Source organism: Salmo salar, chromosome 01 (assembly GCF_965601325.2).
Source record: "Salmo salar chromosome 01, fSalSal1, whole genome shotgun sequence".
Classification (NCBI taxonomy): Eukaryota; Metazoa; Chordata; class Actinopteri; order Salmoniformes; family Salmonidae; genus Salmo; species Salmo salar.
The window spans coordinates 2,154,089-2,177,645 of record NC_138291.1 but is presented as its reverse complement, the minus strand read 5'-3'; the positions used below and the strand labels follow the sequence as shown (position 1 = coordinate 2,177,645).

Sequence of the window (23,557 nt, the reverse complement as noted above, 5' to 3'; positions counted from 1 at the left end):
ATCACATCAGAGACGCTTTCAGGGTTCCGTGGTGTCTAACCAAAACTCCCAAAGCTCCGCAGTGGGCTGACCCCTAATCATCAGAACCAGGGAGACCGGGGTGAGAGGAAATAGGTGGTGGTGGAGGAGAGAGAGAGACAACAGGAGGAGGAGAGACAACAGGAGGAGGAGAGACAACAGGAGGAGGAGAGACAACAGGAGGAGGAGAGACAACAGGAGGAGGAGAGACAACAGGAGGAGGAGAGAGAACAGGAGGAGAGAGACAACAGGAGGAGAGAGACAACAGGAGGAGAGAGACAACAGGAGGAGAGAGAGAGACAACAGGAGGAGGAGAGACAACAGGAGGAGGAGAGAGAACAGGAGGAGAGAGACAACAGGAGGAGAGAGACAACAGGAGGAGAGAGACAACAGGAGGAGAGAGAGAGACAACAGGAGGAGGAGAGAGACAACAGGAGGAGGAGAGAGACAACAGGAGGAGGAGAGACAACAGGAGGAGGAGAGACAACAGGAGGAGGAGAGACAACAGGAGGAGGAGAGACAACAGGAGGAGGAGAGAGACAACAGGAGGAGAGAGACAACAGGAGGAGGAGAGAGAACAGGAGGAGGAGAGACAACAGGAGGAGCGAGACAACAGGAGGAGAGACAACAGGAGGAGAGAGACAACAGGAGGAGGAGAGAGAACAGGAGGAGAGAGACAACAGGAGGAGAGAGAGAACAGGAGGAGGAGAGACAACAGGAGGAGAGAGACAACAGGAGGAGGAGAGAGACAACAGGAGGAGGAGAGACAACAGGAGGAGGAGAGAGAACAGGGAGAGGAGAGAGAACAGGAGGAGAGAGACAACAGGAGGAGGAGAGAACAGGAGGAGAGAGACAACAGGGGGAGGAGAGAACCGGAGGAGAGAGAGAGACAACAGGAGGAGGAGAGAGACAACAGGGAGAGGAGAGAGAACAGGAGGAGAGAGACAACAGGAGGAGGAGAGAACAAGAGGAGGAGAGACAACAGGAGGAGAGACAACAGGAGGAGGAGAGAACAAGAGGAGGAGAGAGAGAACAGGAGGAGAGACAACAGGAGGAGAGAGAGACAACAGGAGGAGAGACAACAGGAGGAGAGACAACAGGAGGAGAGAGAGACAACAGGAGGAGGAGAGAGAACAGGAGGAGGAGAGAGAACAGGAGGAGGAGAGAGAACAGGAGGAGAGAGACAATAGGAGGAGGAGAGAGAACAGGAGGAGAGAGACAACAGGAGGAGAGAGACAACAGGGGGAGAGAGAACAGGAGGAGAGAGACAACAGGAGGAGAGAGACAACAGGAGGAGAGAGACAACAGGGGGAGGAGAGAGAGAGGAAAGTAGGATGACTAGGGAGAGAGGTGGTATCGGGAGGGAGAGACAGAGGAGAGACAGAGACAGTGGAGAGACAGAGGAAAGACAGAGGAGAGAGTGGAGAGACAGAGGAGAGACAGAGGAGAGACAGAGACAGAGGAGAGACAGAGGAGAGACAGAGACAGAGGAGAGACAGTGGAGAGACAGAGACAGAGGAGAGACAGTGGAGAGACAGAGACAGTGGAGAGACAGAGGAGAGACAGAGACAGGAGAGACAGAGGAGAGACAGAGGAGAGAGTGGAGAGACAGATGAGAGACAGAGGAGAGAGTGGAGAGACAGATGAGAGACAGAGACAGAGGAGAGACAGAGGAGAGACAGAGGAGAGAGTGGAGAGACAGAGGAGAGACAGAGACAGAGGAGAGACAGTGGAGAGACAGAGACAGTGGAGAGACAGAGGAGAGACAGAGACAGGAGAGACAGAGGAGAGACAGAGGAGAGAGTGGAGAGACAGATGAGAGACAGAGACAGAGGAGAGACAGAGGAGAGACAGAGGAGAGAGTGGAGAGACAGAGGAGAGACAGAGGAGAGACAGTGACAGAGGAGAGACAGAGGAGAGACAGAGGAGAGAGTGGAGAGACAGAGGAGAGACAGAGACAGAGGAGAGACAGTGGAGAGACAGAGACAGTGGAGAGACAGAGGGGAGACAGAGACAGGAGAGACAGAGGAGAGAGTGGAGAGACAGAGGAGAGACAGAGGAGAGACAGAGGAGAGACAGAGACAGTGGAGAGACAGAGGAGAGACAGAGACAGTGGAGAGACAGAGGAGAGACAGAGGAGAGACAGAGGAGAGAGTGGAGAGACAGAGACAGTGGAGAGACAGAGGAGAGACGGAGGAGAGACAGAGGAGAGACAGATGAGAAACAGAGACAGTGGAGAGACAACATTTGGCTCGTTCGTGTGGGGAGACTGGGGAGTAAAACTGTAGGATGAGGAACAGTGTTTGGACTGGGGTGTGGGGATTGTATTAGGCTCTCTCTCCATTGGTTTCGTGTTGACCACCCAAACTAACTGCTTGGTGTCTGTCTGTCTGTCTGTCTGTCTGTCTGTCTGTCTGGAACAGACCAACCCTAGCCCAGGAGGAAACAGGAGACACCTGCCAGCGGTGGGTGGGTGGGTGGGTGGGTGGGTGGGTGGGTGAGTGGGTGGGTGGGTGGGTGGGTGAGTGAGTGGGTGGGTGGGTGGGTGGGTGGGTGAGTGGGTGAGTGGGTGGGTGGGTGAGTGGGTGGGTGGGTGGGTGGGTGAGTGAGTGGGTGGGTGGGTGGGTGGGTGGGTGAGTGAGTGGGTGGGTGGGTGGGTGGGTGAGTGTGGGTCACGGAAAACAGGCTTAGTGCCCATTTAAACAGCCCTGACAGATTGACCCCACCAGCCCTGTTAGACAGACTGACCCCACCAGCCCTGACAGACTGACCCCACCAGCCCTGACAGACTGACCCCACCAGCCCTGACAGACTGACCCCACCAGCCCTGACAGACTGACCCCACCAGCCCTGTTAGACAGACTGACCCCACCAGCCCTGTTAGACAGACTGACCCCACCAGCCCTGTTAGACAGACTGACCCCACCAGCCCTGTTAGAAAGACTGACCCCCACCAGCCCTGTTAGACAGACTGACCCCACCAGCCCTGTTAGACAGACTGACCCCACCAGCCCTGTTAGACAGACTGACCCCACCAGCCCTGTTAGACAGACTGACCCCACCAGCCCTGTTAGACAGACTGACCCCACCAGCCCTGTTAGACAGACTGACCCCACCAGCCCTGTTAGAAAGACTGACCCCACCAGCCCTGTTAGACAGACTGACCCCACCAGCCCTGTTAGACAGACTGACCCCACCAGCCCTGTTAGACAGACTGACCCCCACCAGCCCTGTTAGACAGACTGACCCCACCAGCCCTGTTAGACAGACTGACCCCCACCAGCCCTGTTAGACAGACTGACCCCACCAGCCCTGTTAGACAGACTGACCCCCACCAGCCCTGTTAGACAGACTGACCCCCACCAGCCCTGTTAGACAGACTGACCCCCACCAGCCCTGTTAGACAGACTGACCCCCACCAGCCCTGTTAGACAGACTGACCCCACCAGCCCTGTTAGACAGACTGACCCCACCAGCCCTGTTAGACAGACTGACCCCACCAGCCCTGTTAGACAGACTGACCCCACCAGCCCTGTTAGACAGACTGACCCCACCAGCCCTGTTAGACAGACTGACCCCACCAGCCCTGTTAGACAGACTGACCCCACCAGCCCTGTTAGACAGACTGACCCCACCAGCCCTGTTAGACAGACTGACCCCACCAGCCCTGTTAGACAGACTGACCCCACCAGCCCTGTTAGACAGACTGACCCCACCAGCCCTGTTAGACAGACTGACCCCACCAGCCCTGTTAGACAGACTGACCCCACCAGCCCTGTTAGACAGACTGACCCCACCAGCCCTGTTAGACAGACTGACCCCACCAGCCCTGTTAGACAGACTGACCCCACCAGCCCTGTTAGACAGACTGACCCCACCAGCCCTGTTAGACAGACTGACCCCACCAGCCCTGTTAGACAGACTGACCCCACCAGCCCTGTTAGACAGACTGACCCCACCAGCCCTGTTAGACAGACTGACCCCACCAGCCCTGTTAGACAGACTGACCCCACCAGCCCTGTTAGACAGACTGACCCCACCAGCCCTGTTAGACAGACTGACCCCACCAGCCCTGTTAGACAGACTGACCCCACCAGCCCTGTTAAACAGACTGACCCCACCAGCCCTGTTAGACAGACTGACCCCACCAGCCCTGTTAGACAGACTGACCCCACCAGCCCTGTTAGACAGACTGACCCCACCAGCCCTGTTAGACAGACTGACCCCACCAGCCCTGTTAGACAGACTGACCCCACCAGCCCTGTTAGACAGACTGACCCCACCAGCCCTGTTAGACAGACTGACCCCACCAGCCCTGTTAGACAGACTGACCCCACCAGCCCTGTTAAACAGACTGACCCCACCAGCCCTGTTAGACAGACTGACCCCACCAGCCCTGTTAGACAGACTGACCCCACCAGCCCTGTTAGACAGACTGACCCCACCAGCCCTGTTAGACAGACTGACCCCACCAGCCCTGTTAGACAGACTGACCCCACCAGCCCTGTTAGACAGACTGACCCCACCAGCCCTGTTAGACAGACTGACCCCACCACACCTGGCCCTGAGAAGAGAGAGCAAGCGACCAATAAACCCAACCAAATCATGAGAAAACAAAAAGATAATTACTTGACACATTGGGAAGAATTAACAAAAAAAACTAGAATGCTATTTAACCCTAAACACAGAGAGCAGAGTACCTGACCTCTGTGAAATTTAAAATTAAGAAAATCCTTGACTATGTACAGACTCAGTGAGCGTAGCCTTGCTATTGAGAAAGGTCGCCGTAGGCAGACCTGGCTCTCGAGAGAAGAAAGACTATGTGCAACACTGCCCACAAAATGAGGTGGAAACTGAGCTGCACTTCCTAACCTCCTGACAAATGTATGACCATATTAGAGACACATCCATGGCCAGAAGTATGTGGACACTGCTTTAAATTTGTGGATTTAGCTATTTTAGCCACACCCGTATAAAATCGAGCACACCGCCATGCAATCTCCATAGATAAAACATTGTCAATAGAATTGCCCATAATGAAGAGCTCAGTGACTTTCAACATGGCACCGTCATAGGATACCACCTTTCCAACAAGTCAGTTCTTCATATTTCTGCCCTTCTAGAGCTGCCCCCTGGTCAACTGTCAGTGCTGTTATTGTGAAGTGGAAACGTCTAGGAGCAACAACGGCTCAGCCACCCAGTGGTAGGCCACACAAGCTCACAGAATGGGATCACCGAGCGCTGAAGCACGTAGCACGTAAGAATTGCTTGTCCTCGGTTGCAACACTCACTACCGATTTCCAAACTGTCTTTGGAAGCAAAATCATCAGAATAACTGTTTGTCCGGAGCTTCATGAAATAGGTTTCCATGGCTGAGCAGCTGCACACAAGCCTAAGATCACCATGCGCAATGCCAAGCGTCGGCTGGAGTGTTGTAAAGCTTGACGCCATTGAACTCCGAAGAAGTGGAAACGCGTTCTCTGGAGTGATGAATCACGCTTCACCATCTGGCAGTCCGACGGACGAATCTGGGTTTGGCGGTTGCCAGGAGAACGTTACCTGCCCAAATGCATAGTGCCAACTGTAAAGTTTGGTGGAGGAGGAATAATGGTCTGGGGCTGTTTTTCATGGTTCAGGCCCCTTAGTTCCAGTGAAGGGAAATCCTAATGCTACATTATACAATAACATTCTAGATGATTCTGTGCTTCCAACTTTGTGGCAACAGTTTGGGGAAGGCCCTTTCCTGTTTCAGCATGACAATTCCCCCTTGCACAAAGCGAGGTCCATACAGAAATGTATTGTCGTGATCGGCGTGGAAGACCTTGACTGGCCTACACATAGGCCTGACCTCAACCCCATCGAAAACCTTTGGGATGAATTGGAACACAGACTGCGAGCCAAACATCAGTGGCCGACCTCACTAATGCTTTGTGGCTGAATGGAATCAAGTCCCCGCAGCAATGTTCCAACATCTAGTGGAAAGCCTTCCCAGAAGAGAGGAGGCTGTTATAGCAGCAATGTTCCAACATCTAGTGGAAAGCCTTCCCAGAAGAGTGGAGGCTGTTATAGCAGCAATGTTCCAACATCTAGTGGAAAGCCTTCCCAGAAGAGTGGAGGCTGTTATAGCAGCAATGTTCCAACATCTAGTGGAAAGCCTTCCCAGAAGAGTGGAGGCTGTTATAGCAGCAATGTTCCAACATCTAGTGGAAAGCCTTCCCTGAAGAGTGGAGGCTGTTATAGCAGCAATGTTCCAACATCTAGTGGAAAGCCTTCCCTGAAGAGTGGAGGCTGTTATAGCAGCAATGTTCCAACATCTAGTGGAAAGCCTTCCCAGAAGAGTGGAGGCTGTTATAGCAGCAATGTTCCAACATCTAGTGGAAAGCCTTCCCAGAAGAGTGGAGGCTGTTATAGTAGCAATGGGGGGTATAAACTCCATATTAAAGCCCATGATTTTGGAATCAGATGTTCGACAAGCTGGTGTCCACATACTTTTGGCAATATAGTGTATTTCCCTCAATTTACACAAACCCATAAAGAATTCGAAAATAAATCCAATTTGTGACCTTCTTACCACAAGAAAAGGTCAACCAGTGAAGAACAAACACCATTGTAAATACAACCCATATTTATGTTTATTTACTTGACCTTTTGTACTTAAACACATTGTTACAACACTGTACATTGCGATAAATATAAGATTTTTCAATAATGTATATTATTTTTGGAAACTTTTTGTGAGTGTAAAGGTTTACTGTTCATTTCGGATTTCTTATTTCACCTGTGTTTATTATTATCTGTTTCACTTGCTTTGGCGATGTAAACATATGTTTCCAATCCTAATGGGGGACAGAGAGGCTAAAATATAGGGAATAATATCTTCAATAATGCCAAGGATTTACATAAAATAGTCTCAACCTGGTTTAGAAATAAAATAATGATTATTTCACCCCCCCCCCCAAAAAAAAATACCATGAAATTGCTCTGCATTTCAAGTTTATATTGTCTAGAATAGACAGTGTTCTCTAAAATAGTACAAATGCTGATATGCTTTGTTTAACTTCTCTTAAATTCCACCTAACCAAAAAATAGAAATGAACCTGGAATAATGAATTATTCTACCAACTCAACGTCTTTGACATCCGTCAGTTTGCTTTGCGATATAACCTGATTCAAACCTGATTCAAACCCGATTCAAACCCGATTCAAACCCGATTCAAACCTGATTCAAACCCGATTCAAACCCGATTCAAACCCGATTCAAACATTTCAAAGTTCTGATTTAGCCTAAGATGTTCTCTCAACCTCTCTGTTTTAAAACAGTACTGGGATAAGAAATGGACTCACAAAATTTAGAAAATATATTTATTGAATATGTCAATCAAAATATACAAACGTTTGATTTCACAAAGAGAGACTCTCATAAGAGCAATAAAAGTAAGAAACATCGTTTAAATATAGAACTATACATCTATGAATTAAATATTTATACAGTAAGGGGTGGTGTGGTCCTCGGCCCCGTGTCTTGAGCCTGGTTCTGTGGTCCAAGACCGGTCAGCAGTAGTCAGGGAGCCCCGTCTTTATCCACATCTTATCCGTCTGAGAAGTCGATCTCCTCCGCCTCTTCGCCCAGACCTTGAGAACCAGGACTCTTCACTGGGGTGGCCAGGCCCAGTTTAACCAGCTTGTTCTGCTGTTGCTCCAGACTCTGCTTGCGCCATTTGATGCGTCGATTCTGGAACCACACTTTAACCTGAAGACAAGAAAATGAATTTTGGTTTTAAGGGAAAAAATGTTTTAACGTTATGTACGTCAGTGCCAATCGTATTATCATTCTGATTCTTTAAAAAAAAAATACTAGTAAATTGGGTCTTTGCTTTGGTTCAAAGAAAGTTTGCAGTTTGAGTTGGAATCTGGTTTGTACCTGAGCCTCTGTGAGCTGCAGACCCGACGCCAGAAGGAACCTCTCCGAGCCGACCATGTATTGTTGCCGGGCGAACTCCTTCTCCAGACGGTCCAACTGCTCGTTGGTGAAGCTGGTACGCATCCGCTTGGATTTCCCTTCCTTGTGTTTGAACGAGTGGGACATTGATAGACCTGTTTCTGTGAAGGAAAGAGATGGACAACAGTTTAAAACACATGTCGGGCTTTTCTTTAGGCCATTGTGTTTAGTTTTGGATCATTGAATAAGTTAGAATGGCACGTTAGATTAACATTTACCGTGTGCGTAAAAGGCCCCATGGCATGACGCGTGGTGGGAGAATGGCGGACAGCAGTAGACGGAGTATCCGGGTTGTGTGTGACTGTGCACCGGCGTGTGCAGCATGTTGGGCGAGTAGAGGTACTGTGGCAGCGCTGAGCTCATCTGGGTCTGGAAGGGATTTAGTGGCGCTGTCGGTTGGTATTTGAGTCTACAGTGAACGGGACTCGTTCGGTCTGTGTGTGTCTCCGACGGCTTGGCGAGCAGGGCGTCAATGGTGAATGATTTCCCGCTGGCAGGCTTGGTCGCCGCTGCGCACTGGCTGCTGCTGCTGCGCTGTGGATAGAGCGAAGCGTAATGGCGCATTGCGGAGTACCCGTACGCTCCCACTCCTGTTGGTCTGTTCGGTACTTGCATGCTGTCAGTCGTGATGGAAAAGGAAAAGCGAGGAAAATAAAGTATGTCGTATGTCCAAAGTAAGCTGTTTCTCCTGGTGCAGCGAGGAGAGTAGTACTGCTCCCAACTGAAACAGATCCCTCTTTATACCCTCCCCGGGCCTCGAGGTGTCAACAACCCCCCCAGCGGGTCTTTGTCTTTCTAAGTAGCCAGATGAGAGGAACGAGCATCCCTACAACCTATCCAATTCATTGATGTTGTAGTACAAGCTGGGACTGTCAAATACCCTAATAGGACAAGACTCTGGAAGCTCAAGCTCTGTGGGGGGGTGGGTGGGTACGAGGATCTCAGAGGGTTTAGTGGGATACAAATTCTTGCGTGGATCTGAGCTCCGAATGTAATCATTACCGCTGGGAAGGCCTTGATGTCACCAAATCATCTTATTTGGTCCCTTTTAAATCAAAGCTAGCCGACAGATGCTGCAAGCAGCGGAACAAATAGCTTCACAATTGGAGGGCGACTTTAAAAAAAAGCTGTAACGTTAAAATCACATTGTAGACAAGTCTGCTGCTCAATAGGAATTATAGGTAACAATGTCAGGACTTTATTCAGGGCTTCGTTTTGATTGAAGAAAATTACGTTTTTTCCTAAGAGTTTGGAGAAAATGATCCGTTTAATTGTGTAGGTGCATTATACAGTTGTGTGATTCCGCCGATCACGTGTCTTTGTGTTTTGTATAGGCCTATGACGAGCAGTGGACTGAATCAAATAAAGGCCTACTAAAATAAAGAAAAATGTTCTTTTTTTTTTATAGCTATTTTCCTGAAACTAATCTCTCTCTCTCTCTCTCTCTCTCTCTCTCTCTCTCTCTCTCTCTCTCTCTCTCTTCTTTAAAGCTATTTTCCTGAAACTATTCAATCTCTCTCTCCTGAAACGAATTATAATTACATAAAGACTGGTCGCTGTCCAAAGTGTGTCTTTTAACAGTTGTGGTGTCACCCTAAAAATGGAATTAACTAGTGGCGCATCTCGCGGGCGTTAGATTCAGCAGGTCCGGTGCGTTGACAGCGAGCCGCTGTTGGTTTACTAACACCTACGTCACTAATCGCAGTCAGCGCGTTAATCCACCACTTGATCTCTTCATTAAAACACACACCGGTGACCGAGAGGTTCCTCTGCGTGGTGCGTAATAACCGTTAACTTGTGTATATATATATACATAACAGTTACCACGCAATTAAAAATATATATATATATATATTCACTCTCATAAATTATTGATTACATCTTTCATTGTAGTGATGAAATTCATTGTAGTGATGACAAAATCCGTTTATAGCCTCACAATTTTAGATGACACATTAGGGCTGGGTGGACAGGAAATGCGCAAAGAGAGCAGCTCTCCATTATTGGTTCTTCATTAGAGACTTAAAAAAAAAAAAAGCCTAATGAAAAGTAAGTGATTTTCTTTCTTACTTTAAAGGACAAAGCCTCTTCTTTCAACCTGGGATTATGACCCGCTCGGGCAAACTCCACCAGATCGTTTCCATCATTTGGTTAGCAGCTGAGTGCGTCACTGTGAGCTTTACATAACAGTCAAAACACATTTGAACAGTGAAGAGAACCGTTAGTCACTTTGACTTCAGAGCCATTGTATTAATTCTATGTAGCTGACACTATGATGCCTAATGAACAAGGCAAACAGCGGGGTTTTTTTTTTTTTCCCCTTCTTTTTTGTTGTTGTTGTCGACTCGGCCTGAACAATGAAACGGTCTTGTGATGAGTCACCGGGCAGACCACCCACCCCAGTGTAGTTTTCACACCAGTAGAGCCCCCAAAAACATCTGGATCACTTGTTTACTTAACCTTCATGGGCCTGAGAAAGTAGTCTCAACTCCTCACACAAGCTGTTTAAAAAAAAAATGTTTTAATCACAAATCACAATGATGTCAATGTCACTCAACTTCAGAATTGATCATTTGTTAGACAGCAGTCCTGTACACTCAACTGATGGGCAACTGTAATCACTCTAGTGGGGAGTCTGAGGACAGTGATGATAACATGGATTAATATGGTTAAATGAAGATAATATATGATGTTGTTAGATGTAAAATGACCAGTGGTTCCTATAGGCTACTGCCAATTCAGAGAGGAGCTACCGAAGTAGTGATTAAGAACAGCTCCTTGTGTATTGGAGCCAGACAGGAAATACACTCCGGCCCATTGTTCAAGAGACCTCTTTTCATAGTCATGGCCAGGGGCTGGCCTTAACCCCCTAAACACTGACTCCCTTATTAACCCCCTAAACACTGACTCACCTAACCACCTAAACTCTGATACCCTTAACCACCTAAACTCTGATACCCTTAACCACCTAAACTCTGATACCCTTAATAAACTCTGATGCCCTTAATAAACTCTGACACCCTTAACCACCTAAACCACCTAAACTCTGACACCCTTAACCTCCTAAACTCTGATACCCCGAACCACCTAAACTCTGACACCCTTTACCACCTAAACTCTGACACCCTTAACCACCTAATCTCTGACACCCTTAACCTCCTAAACTCTGACACCCTGAACCACCTAAACTCTGATACCCTTAATAAACTCTGACACCCTTAACCTCCTAAACTCTGATGCCCTTAATAAACTCTGACACCCTTAACCACCTAAACTCTGACACCCTGAACCACCTAAACTCTGATACCCTTAATAAACTCTGACACCCTTAACCTCCTATTTCTGACACCCTTAATAAACTCTGACACCCTTAATAAACTCTGACACCCTTAATACACTCTGATACCCTTAACCACCTAAACTCTGATACCCTTAACCACCTAAACACTGATACCCTTAACCACCTAAACTCTGACACCCTTAAGCACCTAAACTCTGACACCCTTAACCACCTAAACTCTGATACCCCGAACCACCTAAACTCTGATACCCTTAACCACCTAAACTCTGACACCCTTAACCACCTAAACTTTGATGCCCTCAACCACCTAAACTCTGATACCCTTAACCACCTAAACTCTGACACCCTTAATAAACTCTGACACCCTTAATAAACTCTGACACCCTTAACCACCTAAACTCTGATACCCCGAACCACCTAAACTCTGACACCCTTAACCACCTAAACACTGATACCCTTAACCACCTAAACACTGATACCCTTAACCACCTAAACTCTGACACCCTTAACCCCCTAAACTCTGACACCCTTAACCTCCTAAACTCTGATGCCCTTAATAAACTCTGACACCCTTAACCACCTAAACACTGATACCCTGAACCACCTAAACTCTGACACCCTGAACCACCTAAACTCTGACACCCTGAACCACCTAAACTCTGACACCCTGAACCACCTAAACTCTGACACCCTTAACCCCCTAAACTCTGACACCCTTAACCACCTAAACTCTGATACCCCGAACCACCTAAACTCTGACACCCTTAATAAACTCTGACACCCTGAACCACCTAAACTCTGATACCCTTAACCACCTAAACTCTGACACCCTGAACCACCTAAACTCTGATACCCTTAACCACCTAAACTCTGACACCCTTAACCCCCTAAACTCTGACACCCTGAACCACCTAAACTCTGATACCCCGAACCACCTAAACTCTGACACCCTTAATAAACTCTGACACCCTGAACCACCTAAACTCTGATACCCTTAACCACCTAAACTCTGACACCCTGAACCACCTAAACTCTGACACCCTGAACCTCCTAAACTCTGATGCCCTTAATAAACTCTGACACCCTTTTGTGGCATTTTCAAAACAACGTTAAATGTAGCACATTACCAATTTAACTGTTTCCATAACCTTTAATGGCATTTGTGTTTTGTGGAGAATATTTATCTTTCGCCCAGGAAGGTACTCTGAAGAGAAAGCCCAGGAAGGTACTCTGAAGAGAAAGCCCAGAGAGGCACTCTGAAGAGAAAGCCCAGAGAGGCACTCTGAAGAGAAAGCCCAGAGAGGCACTCTGAAGAGAAAGCCCAGAGAGGCACTCTGAAGAGAAAGCCCAGAGAGGCACTCTGAAGAGAAAGCCCAGAGAGGCACTCTGAAGAGAAAGCCCAGAGAGGCACTCTGAAGAGAAAGCCCAGAGAGGCACTCTGAAGAGAAAGCCCAGAGAGGCACTCTGAAGAGAAAGCCCAGAGAGGCACTCTGAAGAGAAAGCCCAGAGAGGCACTCTGAAGCACTGTCATCATTATTATCACAGTGCTGTAAAGGGGCTTCTTTTGGCGCCTGATCGACACATTTAGCAGCCACTGTAACCAGGCCCTTTCTTGTCCGTCCACACCTATCGCTACCCATCACTAATGAGTTTATGAAGCCATTATAGAATGCCTCAGTGTCCAGCCTCTATCACCTTACTGCTACTGTGGCCACTGGGTCGTTGTGCTGGGACAATAAGGAGCGATGGGTCTCAGGATTTAACTTGACTATGAATGGGGCTGGAATGAATGGACAGGTATGGTCCGTCTGGCTCCAATACACATCTAGACCCAGGCTCTTGCTCAACAGCTTTCAATTTTAGATGTGTGATGAATACATTGGAAATCTTCTCTCTCCTCTCAACTGTCAGCTTTGAGAAGACTTCATTTGAGGGTAAGCCATTGATGCCTGCGTAAGGTTGTTGTTAATAACATGTCTTTGAGATGGATCGTGTGAAATGTCATGGCAGTATATCACAACTGTTGTCGTATTGCTGGTCTGCACCGTAAAGATTATTATTATTATTTTTTTTTTTACAAAGCACAATTCAACCATGCAAGATGTATGGTTGAACCGGCAAGGTGACATAAGTTGTAATAAAACTGTAATTACATTTTTTTGGTGATGACAAAATGCTCTGTGTTTCACTTTGTGGAACTGTGAACTGTGTGGCTAGAAAGAAAAAAAATAAGCATGTTTGGACATGTAGCCACTGCCTACATATTTATCCAAGCCTGACGAATACTAATGGTATTTGACTTTAGTGTGTTAGCGATACAAACATGTTCTTACATGCCAAGGTCATAGCGATAGATACATAAAGACAGGTAGTTATGAGGCATGGCAGAGGTCTTGGTTTAAGATTAGCCATGCTAGCATATTTACCCAGGTTTATCAAGGTGTGGATAAATGGGATACAGTTAACATATTTACCCAGGTTTATCAAGGTGTGGATAAATGGGATATGGTTAACATATTTACCCAGGTTTATCAAGGTGTCGCTAAATGGGATATGGTTAACACTAGCGTGTGGCAGGTCTTTGGTTAGGTGACATTGGTAGATTATGTATTTGGGTTACCAGAACTAGTTCAGCTGTGGTTACCTGAACTGTTTATTTAAATGTTTTAAATTTTTATTTCATTTTACTTTGATTTAACTAGGCAAGTCAGTTAAAAGAACAAATTCTTATTTACAATGACTGCCTACCCCAGCAAAACCCTAACACGGACGATGCTGGACCAATTGTGCGCCGCCCTATGGAACTCCCAATCACGGCATGTTGTGATACAGCCTGGAATCGAACCAGGGTCTGTAGTGACGCCTCTAGCACTGAGATGCAGTGCTTTAGACCGCTGCGCCAGACCTGAACTAGATCTTCTGTGGTTACCTATACTAGTTTACCTGTGGTTACCCGAAGTAGATCATCTGTGGTTACCTGTACTAGTTTACCTGTGGTTACCTGAAGTAGATCATCTGTGGTTACCTGTACTAGTTTACCTGTGGTTACCTGAAGTAGATCATCTGTGGTTACCTGTACTAGTTTACCCGTGGTTACCTGAAGTAGATCTTCTGTGGTTACCTGTACTAGTTTACCTGTGGTTACCTGAAGTAGATCACCTGTGGTTACCTGTACTAGTTTACCTGTGGTTACCTGAAGTAGATCATCTGTGGTTACCTGTATTAGTTCACCTGTGGTTACCTGAAGTAGATCATCTGTGGTTACCTGTATTAGTTCACCTGTGGTTACCTGAAGTAGATCTTCTGTGGTTACCTGTACTAGTTTACCTGTGGTTACCTGAAGTAGATCACCTGTGGTTACCTGTACTAGTTTACCTGTGGTTACCTGAAGTAGATCACCTGTGGTTACCTGTACTAGTTTACCTGTGGTTACCTGAAGTAGATGTTCTGTGGTTACCTGTACTAGTTTACCTGTGGTTACCTGAAGTAGATCATCTGTGGTTACCTGTACTAGTTTACCTGTGGTTACCTGAAGTAGATCATCTGTGGTTACCTGTACTAGTTTACCTGTGGTTACCTGAAGTAGATCATCTGTGGTTACCTGTACTAGTTTACCTGTGGTTACCTGAAGTAGATCATCTGTGGTTACCTGTACTAGTTTACCCGTGGTTACCTGAAGTAGATCTTCTGTGGTTACCTGTACTAGTTTACCTGTGGTTACCTGAAGTAGATCTTCTGTGGTTACCTGTACTAGTTTACCTGTGGTTACCTGAAGTAGATCACCTGTGATTACCTGTACTAGTTTACCTGTGGTTACCTGAAGTAGATCATCTGTGGTTACTTGTATTAGTTCACCTGTGGTTACCTGAAGTAGATCATCTGTGGTTACCTGTATTAGTTCACCTGTGGTTACCTGAAGTAGATCTTCTGTGGTTACCTGTACTAGTTTACCTGTTGTTACCTGAAGTAGATCATCTGTGGTTACCTGTATTAGTTTACCTGTGGTTACCTGAAGTAGATCATCTGTGGTTACCTGTACTAGTTTACCTGTGGTTACCTGAAGTAGATCATCTGTGGTTACCTGTACTAGTTTACCTGTGGTTACCTGAAGTAGATCATCTGTGGTTACCTGTACTAGTTTACCTGTGGTTACCTGAAGTAGATCTTCTGTGGTTACCTGTACTAGTTTACCTGTGGTTACCTGAAGTAGATCACCTGTGGTTACCTGTATTAGTTCACCTGTGGTTACCTGAAGTAGATCACCTGTGGTTACCTGTACTAGTTTACCTGTGGTTACCTGAAGTAGATCACCTGTGGTTACCTGTACTAGTTTACCTGTGGTTACCTGAAGTAGATCACCTGTGGTTACCTGTATTAGTTCACCTGTGGTTACCTGAAGTAGATCACCTGTGGTTACCTGTACTAGTTTACCTGTGGTTACCTGAAGTAGATCATCTGTGGTTACCTGTATTAGTTCACCTGTGGTTACCTGAAGTAGATCACCTGTGGTTACCTGTACTAGTTTAGCTGTGGTTACCTGAAGTAGATCACCTGTGGTTACCTGTATTAGTTCACCTGTGGTTACCTGAAGTAGATCACCTGTGGTTACCTGTACTAGTTTACCTGTGGTTACCTGTAGGCCTCCTAGTTTGTCTGTTAGTGGGAGAGTTTGTAACATACAACATATAGTGTATTTGGGGGTCAGAGTTGGGCGATGCCCTGAGTTTCAGATCATCCCTGAGTCTCTGTCCTTAGTTGTATTGGTACTAGCATTAGGAGTATTTTGAAAGCTACTGTTAGAGCTCACAGGGTGCCACTTCCACTGCTGGCCACATCATTACCAAGTCAATGAGGGGTTATTCACTCTATCTGAACAGTAACTGTCCCAAGGACTTCCAACCACCCAGTCTCCACTGGCCTGGCGTTGTGTACTGGACCAGGGAGAAGATTAGTGGTGTACTCCTTCTGTCTGAAACTTCATGGACCTCACCCTGCCTGCTAAGCATTGTGGGAAAGAGAACTGCGTCATTCATTTATCTGACATACACCAGAAAACCTTGTCATACTCTTCCAGCTATTGACCCTGCTATTCACCCTGCTATTCTCCCTGCTATTCTCCCTGCTATTCACCCTGCTATTCTCCCTGCTATTCACCCTGCTATTCTCCCTGCTATTCTCCCTGCTATTCTCCCTGCTATTCTCCCTGCTATTCACCCTGCTATTCTCCCTGCTATTCTCCCTGCTATTCTCCCTGCTATTCTCCCTGCTATTCACCCTGCTATTCTCCCTGCTATTCTCCCTGCTATTCACCCTGCTATTCTCCCTGCTATTCTCCCTGCTATTCTCCCTGCTATTCTCCCTGCTATTCACCCTGCTATTCTCCCTGCTATTCTCCCTGCTATTCACCCTGCTATTGACCCTGCTATTCTCCCTGCTATTCACCCTGCTATTCACCCTACTATTATCCCTGCTATTCTCCCTGCTATTCACCCTGCTATTCTCCCTGCTATTCACCCTGCTATTCTCCCTGCTATTCACCCTGCTATTCTCCCTGCTATTCTCCCTGCTATTCTCCCTGCTATTCTCCCTGCTATTCACCCTGCTATTGACCCTGCTATTCTCCCTGCTATTCACCCTGCTATTCTCCCTGCTATTCTCCCTGCTATTCTCCCTGCTATTCTCCCTGCTATTCTCCCTGCTATTCACCCTGCTATTCTCCCTGCTATTCTCCCTGCTATTCACCCTGCTATTCTCCCTGCTATTCTCCCTGCTATTCTCCCTGCTATTCACCCTGCTATTCTCCCTGCTATTCACCCTGCTATTCACCCTGCTATTAACCCTGCTATTCACCCTGCTATTCTCCCTGCTATTCACCCTGCTATTCTCCCTGCTATTCTCCCTGCTATTCACCCTGCTATTCTCCCTGCTATTCTCCCTGCTATTCTCCCTGCTATTCACCCTGCTATTCTCCCTGCTATTCACCCTGCTATTCTCCCTGCTATTCTCCCTGCTATTCACCCTGCTATTCTCCCTGCTATTCACCCTGCTATTCTCCCTGCTATTCACCCTGCTATTCTCCCTGCTATTCACCCTGCTATTCACCCTACTATTATCCCTGCTATACACCCTGCTATTCACCCTGCTATTCTCCCTGCTATTCACCCTGCTATTCACCCTGCTATTCTCCCTGCTATTCAACCAGCTATTCACCCTGCTATTCACCCTGCTATTCACCCTGCTATTCTCCCTGCTATTCACCCTGCTATTCTCCCTGCTATTCACCCTGCTATTCTCCCTGCTATTCTCCCTGCTATTCACCCTGCTATTCACCCTGCTATTGAGGCCTATTCACAGTGCTGCTGCTGTTTATGAGGCCTATTCACAGTGCTGCTGCTGTTTATGAGGCCTATTCACAGTGCTGCTGCTGTTTATGAGGCCTATTCACAGTGCTGCTGCTGTTTATGAGGCCTCTTCACAGTGCTGCTGTCTGTGAGGCCTATTCACAGTGCTGCTGTTTATGAGGCCTATTCACAGTGCTGCAGTTTATGGGGCCATTCACAGTGCTGCTGTTTATGAGGCCTATTCACAGTGCTGCTGCTGTTTATGAGGCCTATTCACAGTGCTGCTGTTTATGAGGCCTATTCACAGTGCTGCTGCTGTTTATGAGGCCTATTCACAGTGCTGCTGTTTATGAGGCCTATTCACAGTGCTGCTGCTGTTTATGAGGCCTATTCACAGTGCTGCTGCTGTTTATGAGGCCTCTTCACAGTGCTGCTGTCTGTGAGGCCTATTCACAGTGCTGCTGTTTATGAGGCCTATTCACAGTGCTGCAGTTTATGGGGCCTATTCACAGTGCTGCTGTTTATGAGGCCTATTCACAGTGCTGCTGCTGTTTATGAGGCCTATTCACAGTGCTGCTGTTTATGAGGCCTATTCACAGTGCTGCTGCTGTTGATGGGATCCATTCACAGTCCTCGATGCACTTATTGATAAATCCAGTGACTGATGTGCTGTACTCCTCAATGCCATCGAAGAATCCCAGAACATGTTCCAGTCTGTTAAAGCAAAACAGTCCTGTAGTTTAGCATCTGCTTCATCTGACCACTTTTTTATTGACCGAGTCACTGGTGCTTCCTGCTTTAATTTCTGCTTGTAAGCAGGAATCAGGAGGATAGAATTATGGTCAGATTTGCCAAATGGAGGGTGAGGGAGAGCTTTGTACTCGTCTCTGTGTGTGGAGTAAAGGTGGTCTAGAATATTTTTTTCCTCTGGTCGCACATTTAACATGCTGATAGAAATTAGATAAAACTGATTTAAGTTTCCCTACAGCTTATCATGAGATACTCTACCTCAGGCGAGCAAAACTTTGAGACTTCCTTAGATATCATGCACCAGCTATTGTTTACAAATATGCACAGGCCCCCGCCCCGTGTCTTACCAGAGGCTGCTGTTCTGTCCTGCCGATAGTGTATAACCCTCCAGCTGTATGTTCTTAATGTCGTCGTTCAGCCTCGACTCAGTGAAACATAAGATATTACAGTTTTTAATGTCCCGTTGGTAGGATGTATGTGCTTTCAGTTCGTCCCATTTATTTTCCAGTGATTGAACATTATCTAGCAGGATGGAAGGCAAGGGCAGATTAGCCACTCGTCGCCTGATCCTCACAAGGCACCCTGATCTCTTTCCTTGAAATCTCCGTTTCCTTTTCCAGCGAATCACGGGGGATCTGGGCCTGGTCATGTGTCTGTAGTAGTGTATCCCTCCAATCCAGCTCATTGAAGAAAAACCTTTCGTCCAATTATGAGGTGAGTAATCCCAGTTCTGATGTCCAGAAAATCTTTTCGGTCATAAGCAACATTATGTACAAAACAAGTGACGTATAACACAGCTAAGAGCCGATAACTTTATTTAACTAGACAAGTCAGTTAAGAACAAACTCTTATTTCAACAATGGCCTAGGAACAGTGCCTTGTTCAGGGGCAGAATGACAGATTTGTATTTTTTTTTTTACCTTGTCAGCTCGGGGATTCGATCTTGCAACCTTTCGGTTACTAGTCCAACATTCTAACCACTAGGCTACCTGCCGCCCCATAAAATGGCAGCCCTCCCCTCCTGCACCATTTTCATTTAACTTGGTTTTAAATATACTTTAGTATCAAAAGTAAATGTAATTGCAAAAATATACATAAGTATGTAAAAGTATACATCATTTCAAATTCCTTATATTAAGCAAAACAGATGCCACCATTTTCTTGTTTTTATTTTATTTACGGATAGCCAGGGGCACGCTCCAACACAGACATTAATTTACAAACAAAGCATTTGTGATTAGTGGGTCAGTGGGGATGACAAGGGATGTCCTCTTGACAAGTGGGTGAATTGGACCATTTTCCTGTCAAAATCTAATGAGTACTTTTGGGTGTCAGAGAAAATGTATGGAGTAAAAAGTACATTATTTTCTTTAGGAATGTAGTGAAGTAAAAGTAAAAGTTGCCAAAAAGATAAATAGTAAAGTACAGATACCCCCCAAAAAAATGACTTACGTGTTACTTGAAAGTATTTTTTATTTTAAAAAATGGTGAACCTGCAAGCAAAAAGGTTAAACAGGATGTGAAACCTACATTCTAACTAAATTGTGTTTATCAACACCCACACCTGTCCACTACGCCACAAAGTTTTGATAGATGCAATAGGAAAACAAGTCTATATAAACATCAAACAAGCTGATAGTTATTCCTGACCTGCAGATTTTACTAATGTTCATTAGGGATCGGCGTCCCGTCAACGGGACAGTTGTAAATCATGCAGCGCCATGTGTCACGATCGCAGATTTGAGAGAAATAACAAATGTCTGTACATGTGTCTCGTATCAGCTGAAAGCTTAAATTCTTGTTAATATAACTGCACTGTCCAATTTACAGTAGCTATTACTGTGAAAAAATGCCATGCTATTGTTTAAGGAGAGCTCCTAACAACAAAACACTTTTTTTCACCGCGATAGGTTTGATAAATTCACCTCTGAAGGTGAAATGTGTTCTTACATTCTGAAATCTTGCTTTGATTTATCATCCAAAGGGTCCCAGAGATAACATGAAGTGTTGTTTTGTTAGATAAAAATCATTTTTCATATCCTAAAAAGGTCCGTATAGCATGCACAATCGATGTTGTATTTCCACTAGTTCAATTTGCAAAGAAAGGAATCTGTGAAAATCTAACCCTAAGCATTGTTTCAACCAGTCAAATCACATTCCTATCTATTCCTCAGAGATCCTAGAACGTAACCAGACTTCACTATATCATTAGGGGTGTAGTATATCCTATAGGACACAACATTTGGTCAGAGAGCGACGCCTTCATGGCACGCCGATGACGCGGGCGGCCTTCACTTGATTGACTGTAACTTTGTCAAATAAGCACCAATCGGGGTCAAATGAGCTGGGCTGGGCTTTACAGGAGTACGCGGAAACCCCGTATGTGTCGCAAAATGTTGTTGCTAACCTTGTGCGAGAGCAAGCCTTTTCCTTTTGGTAAAAATTATAAGAATATGGAGAGTTATGAAGTTATGAAAGCTGGGTGTTTTGCAAATGTTGAACTTATAATATGGCTACTAAAATCTGGGAAAGCTAAATCAAAGTCCAATTATACATATTTGACGATATTCTTGCAGAAAAATGTAATGTAAATGTAAATGTCTCCTTTACAATTTGCCCAAATGTACCTGGGTGACTTTACACTAAATGTCATGTAGTTTGCTCATACTTCAAGTTATCCGCCTGAAAGGTTGCACATACACTGCTGCCATCTTGTGGACACAATCGGAATTACAACCAGAGTGATGGCTAGATTTGGGACCTTTCTGTTGCATTTCAAAGATGGTGTATTTTCTTCTACCAGATCTATTGCGTTACATTCTCCTACATTCATTTCCACAAACTCCAAAGTGTTTCCTTTCAAATGGTACCAATAATATTCATATCCTTGCTTCAGGGCCTGAGCTACAGGCAGTTAGATTTGGGTATGTCATTTTAGGTGAAAATTGAAAATCCCTGAGAAGTTTTAAACACTCAGTGGAATTAACTGTTTTTGAACGCCCGGAAGGAATCATAAAGCCTGGGTTTCCCATCACTGACGATAACTGGACAGGTAACAAACTGTTAGTGATGGGACGATTGACTGCAAAAAAAGGGATTCACAGCAAAAAAGAAGCGCATGATGGAAGGTGCCTGTAATGGTCGATGACGATAGGCTACTAAGATCCCCCATACTACTAACACCCCCCATACTACTAACACCCCCCCATACTACTAACACCCCCCCATACTACTAACACCCCCCATACTACTAACACCCCCCATACTACTAACCCCCCCATACTACTAACACCCCCCCATACTACTAACACCCCCCCATACTACTAACACCCCCCATACTACTAACACCCCCATACTACTAAGACCCCCCATACTACTAAGACCCCCCCATACTACTAACACCCCCCATACTACTAACACCCCCCATACTACTAACACCCCCCATACTACTAAGACCCCCCATACCACTAACACCCCCATACTACTAACACCCCCCATACTACTAAGACCCCCCCATACTACTAACACCCCCCCCATACTACTAACACCCCCCATACTACTAACACACCCCCATACTACTAACACCCCCCATACTACTAAGACCCCCCCATACTACTAACACCCCCCCCATACTACTAACACCCCCCCATACTACTAACACCCCCCCATACTACTAAGACCCCCCCATACTACTAAGACCCCCATACTACTAAGACCCCCCCATACTACTAAGACCCCCCCATACTACTAAGACCCCCCCATACTACTAAGACCCCCCCATACTACTAACACCCCCCCATACTACTAACACCCCCCCATACTACTAACACCCCCCATACTACTAACACCCCCATACTACTAACACCCCCCATACTACTAACACCCCCCATACTACTAACACCCCCCATACTACTAAGACCCCCCCATACTACTAACACCCCCCATACTACTAACACCCCCCATACTACTAACACCCCCCATACTACTAAGACCCCCCCATACTACTAAGACCCCCCCATACTACTAAGACCCCCCATACTACTAAGACCCCCCCATACTACTAACACCCCCCATACTACTAACACCCCCCATACTACTAACACCCCCCCATACTACTAACACCCGCCCATACTACTAACACCCCCCCATACTACTAACACCCCCCATACTACTAAGACCCCCCATAGTACTAACACCCCCCATACTACTAAGACCCCCCATACTACTAAAACCCCCCATACTACTAACACCCCCCCATACTACTAAGACCCCCCATACTACTAACACCCCCCATACTACTGAGACCCATATATATATAGTACTACATACACTGGTATATATATACATATATATATATATATATATATATATATATATATATATATATATATATATATATATATATATACACTGCTCAAAAAAAATAAAGGGAACACTAAAATAACATATCCTAGATCTGAATGAATGAAATAATCGTATTAAATACTTGTATCTTTACATAGTTGAATGTGTTGACAACAAAATTACACAAAAATAATCAATGGAAATCCAATTTATCAACCCATGGAGGTCTGGATTTGGAGTTACACTCAAAATTAAAGTGGAAAACCACACTACAGGCTGATCCAACTTTGATGTAATGTCCTTAAAACAAGTCAAAATGAGGCTCAGTAGTGTGTGTGGCCTCCACATGCCTGTATGACCTCCCTTCAATGTCTGGGCATGCTCCTGATGAGGTGGCGGATGGTCTGCTGAGGGATCTCCTCCCAGACCTGGACTAAAGCATCCGCCAACTCCTGGACAGTGTGTGGTGCAACGTGGCATTGGTGGATGGAGCGAGACATGATGTCCCAGATGTGCTCAATTGGATTCAGGTCTGGGGAACGGGCGGGCCAGTCCATAGCATCAATGCCTTCCTCTTGCAGGAACTGCTGACACACTCCAGCCACATGAGGTCTAGCATTGTCTTGCATTAGGAGGAACCCAGGGCCAACCGCACCAGCATATGGTCTCACAAGGGGTCTGAGGATCTCATCTCGGTACCTAATGGCAGTCAGGCTACCTCTGGCGAGCACATGGAGGGCTGTGCGGCCCCCCAAAGAAATGCCACCCCACACCATGACTGACCCACCGCCAAACCGGTCATGC

General features: G+C 46.3%; 1 protein-coding gene across 1 annotated transcript; it reads right to left on the bottom strand.

The window, feature by feature from the left end:
• Positions 1-7,366: 7,366 nt before the first annotated feature.
• Positions 7,367-8,789, bottom strand: noto (notochord homeobox). Its single transcript, XM_014124415.3, has 3 exons — positions 8,236-8,789; positions 7,940-8,118; positions 7,367-7,768 (listed from the first exon to the last, which is right to left on the bottom strand). Exons 1-3 carry the CDS (start codon positions 8,630-8,632, stop codon positions 7,607-7,609), a joined length of 738 nt encoding a protein of 245 aa, XP_013979890.2. The 5' UTR covers positions 8,633-8,789; the 3' UTR covers positions 7,367-7,606.
• Between the last annotated feature and the right edge of the window lie 14,768 nt (positions 8,790-23,557).

Bases quoted from the DNA above. Each gene is read 5' to 3' on its own strand.
- noto (XM_014124415.3), bottom strand. From the start codon at position 8,632: ATGCAAGTACCGAACAGACCAACAGGAGTGGGAGCGTACGGGTACTCC. The intron at 8,119-8,235 runs GTAAATGTTAAT...TTTCCTTCACAG, and splicing joins TGGGGCCTTTTACGCACACG to AAACAGGTCTATCAATGTCC. The intron at 7,769-7,939 runs GTACAAACCAGA...TCTTGTCTTCAG, and splicing joins TGCAGCTCACAGAGGCTCAG to GTTAAAGTGTGGTTCCAGAA.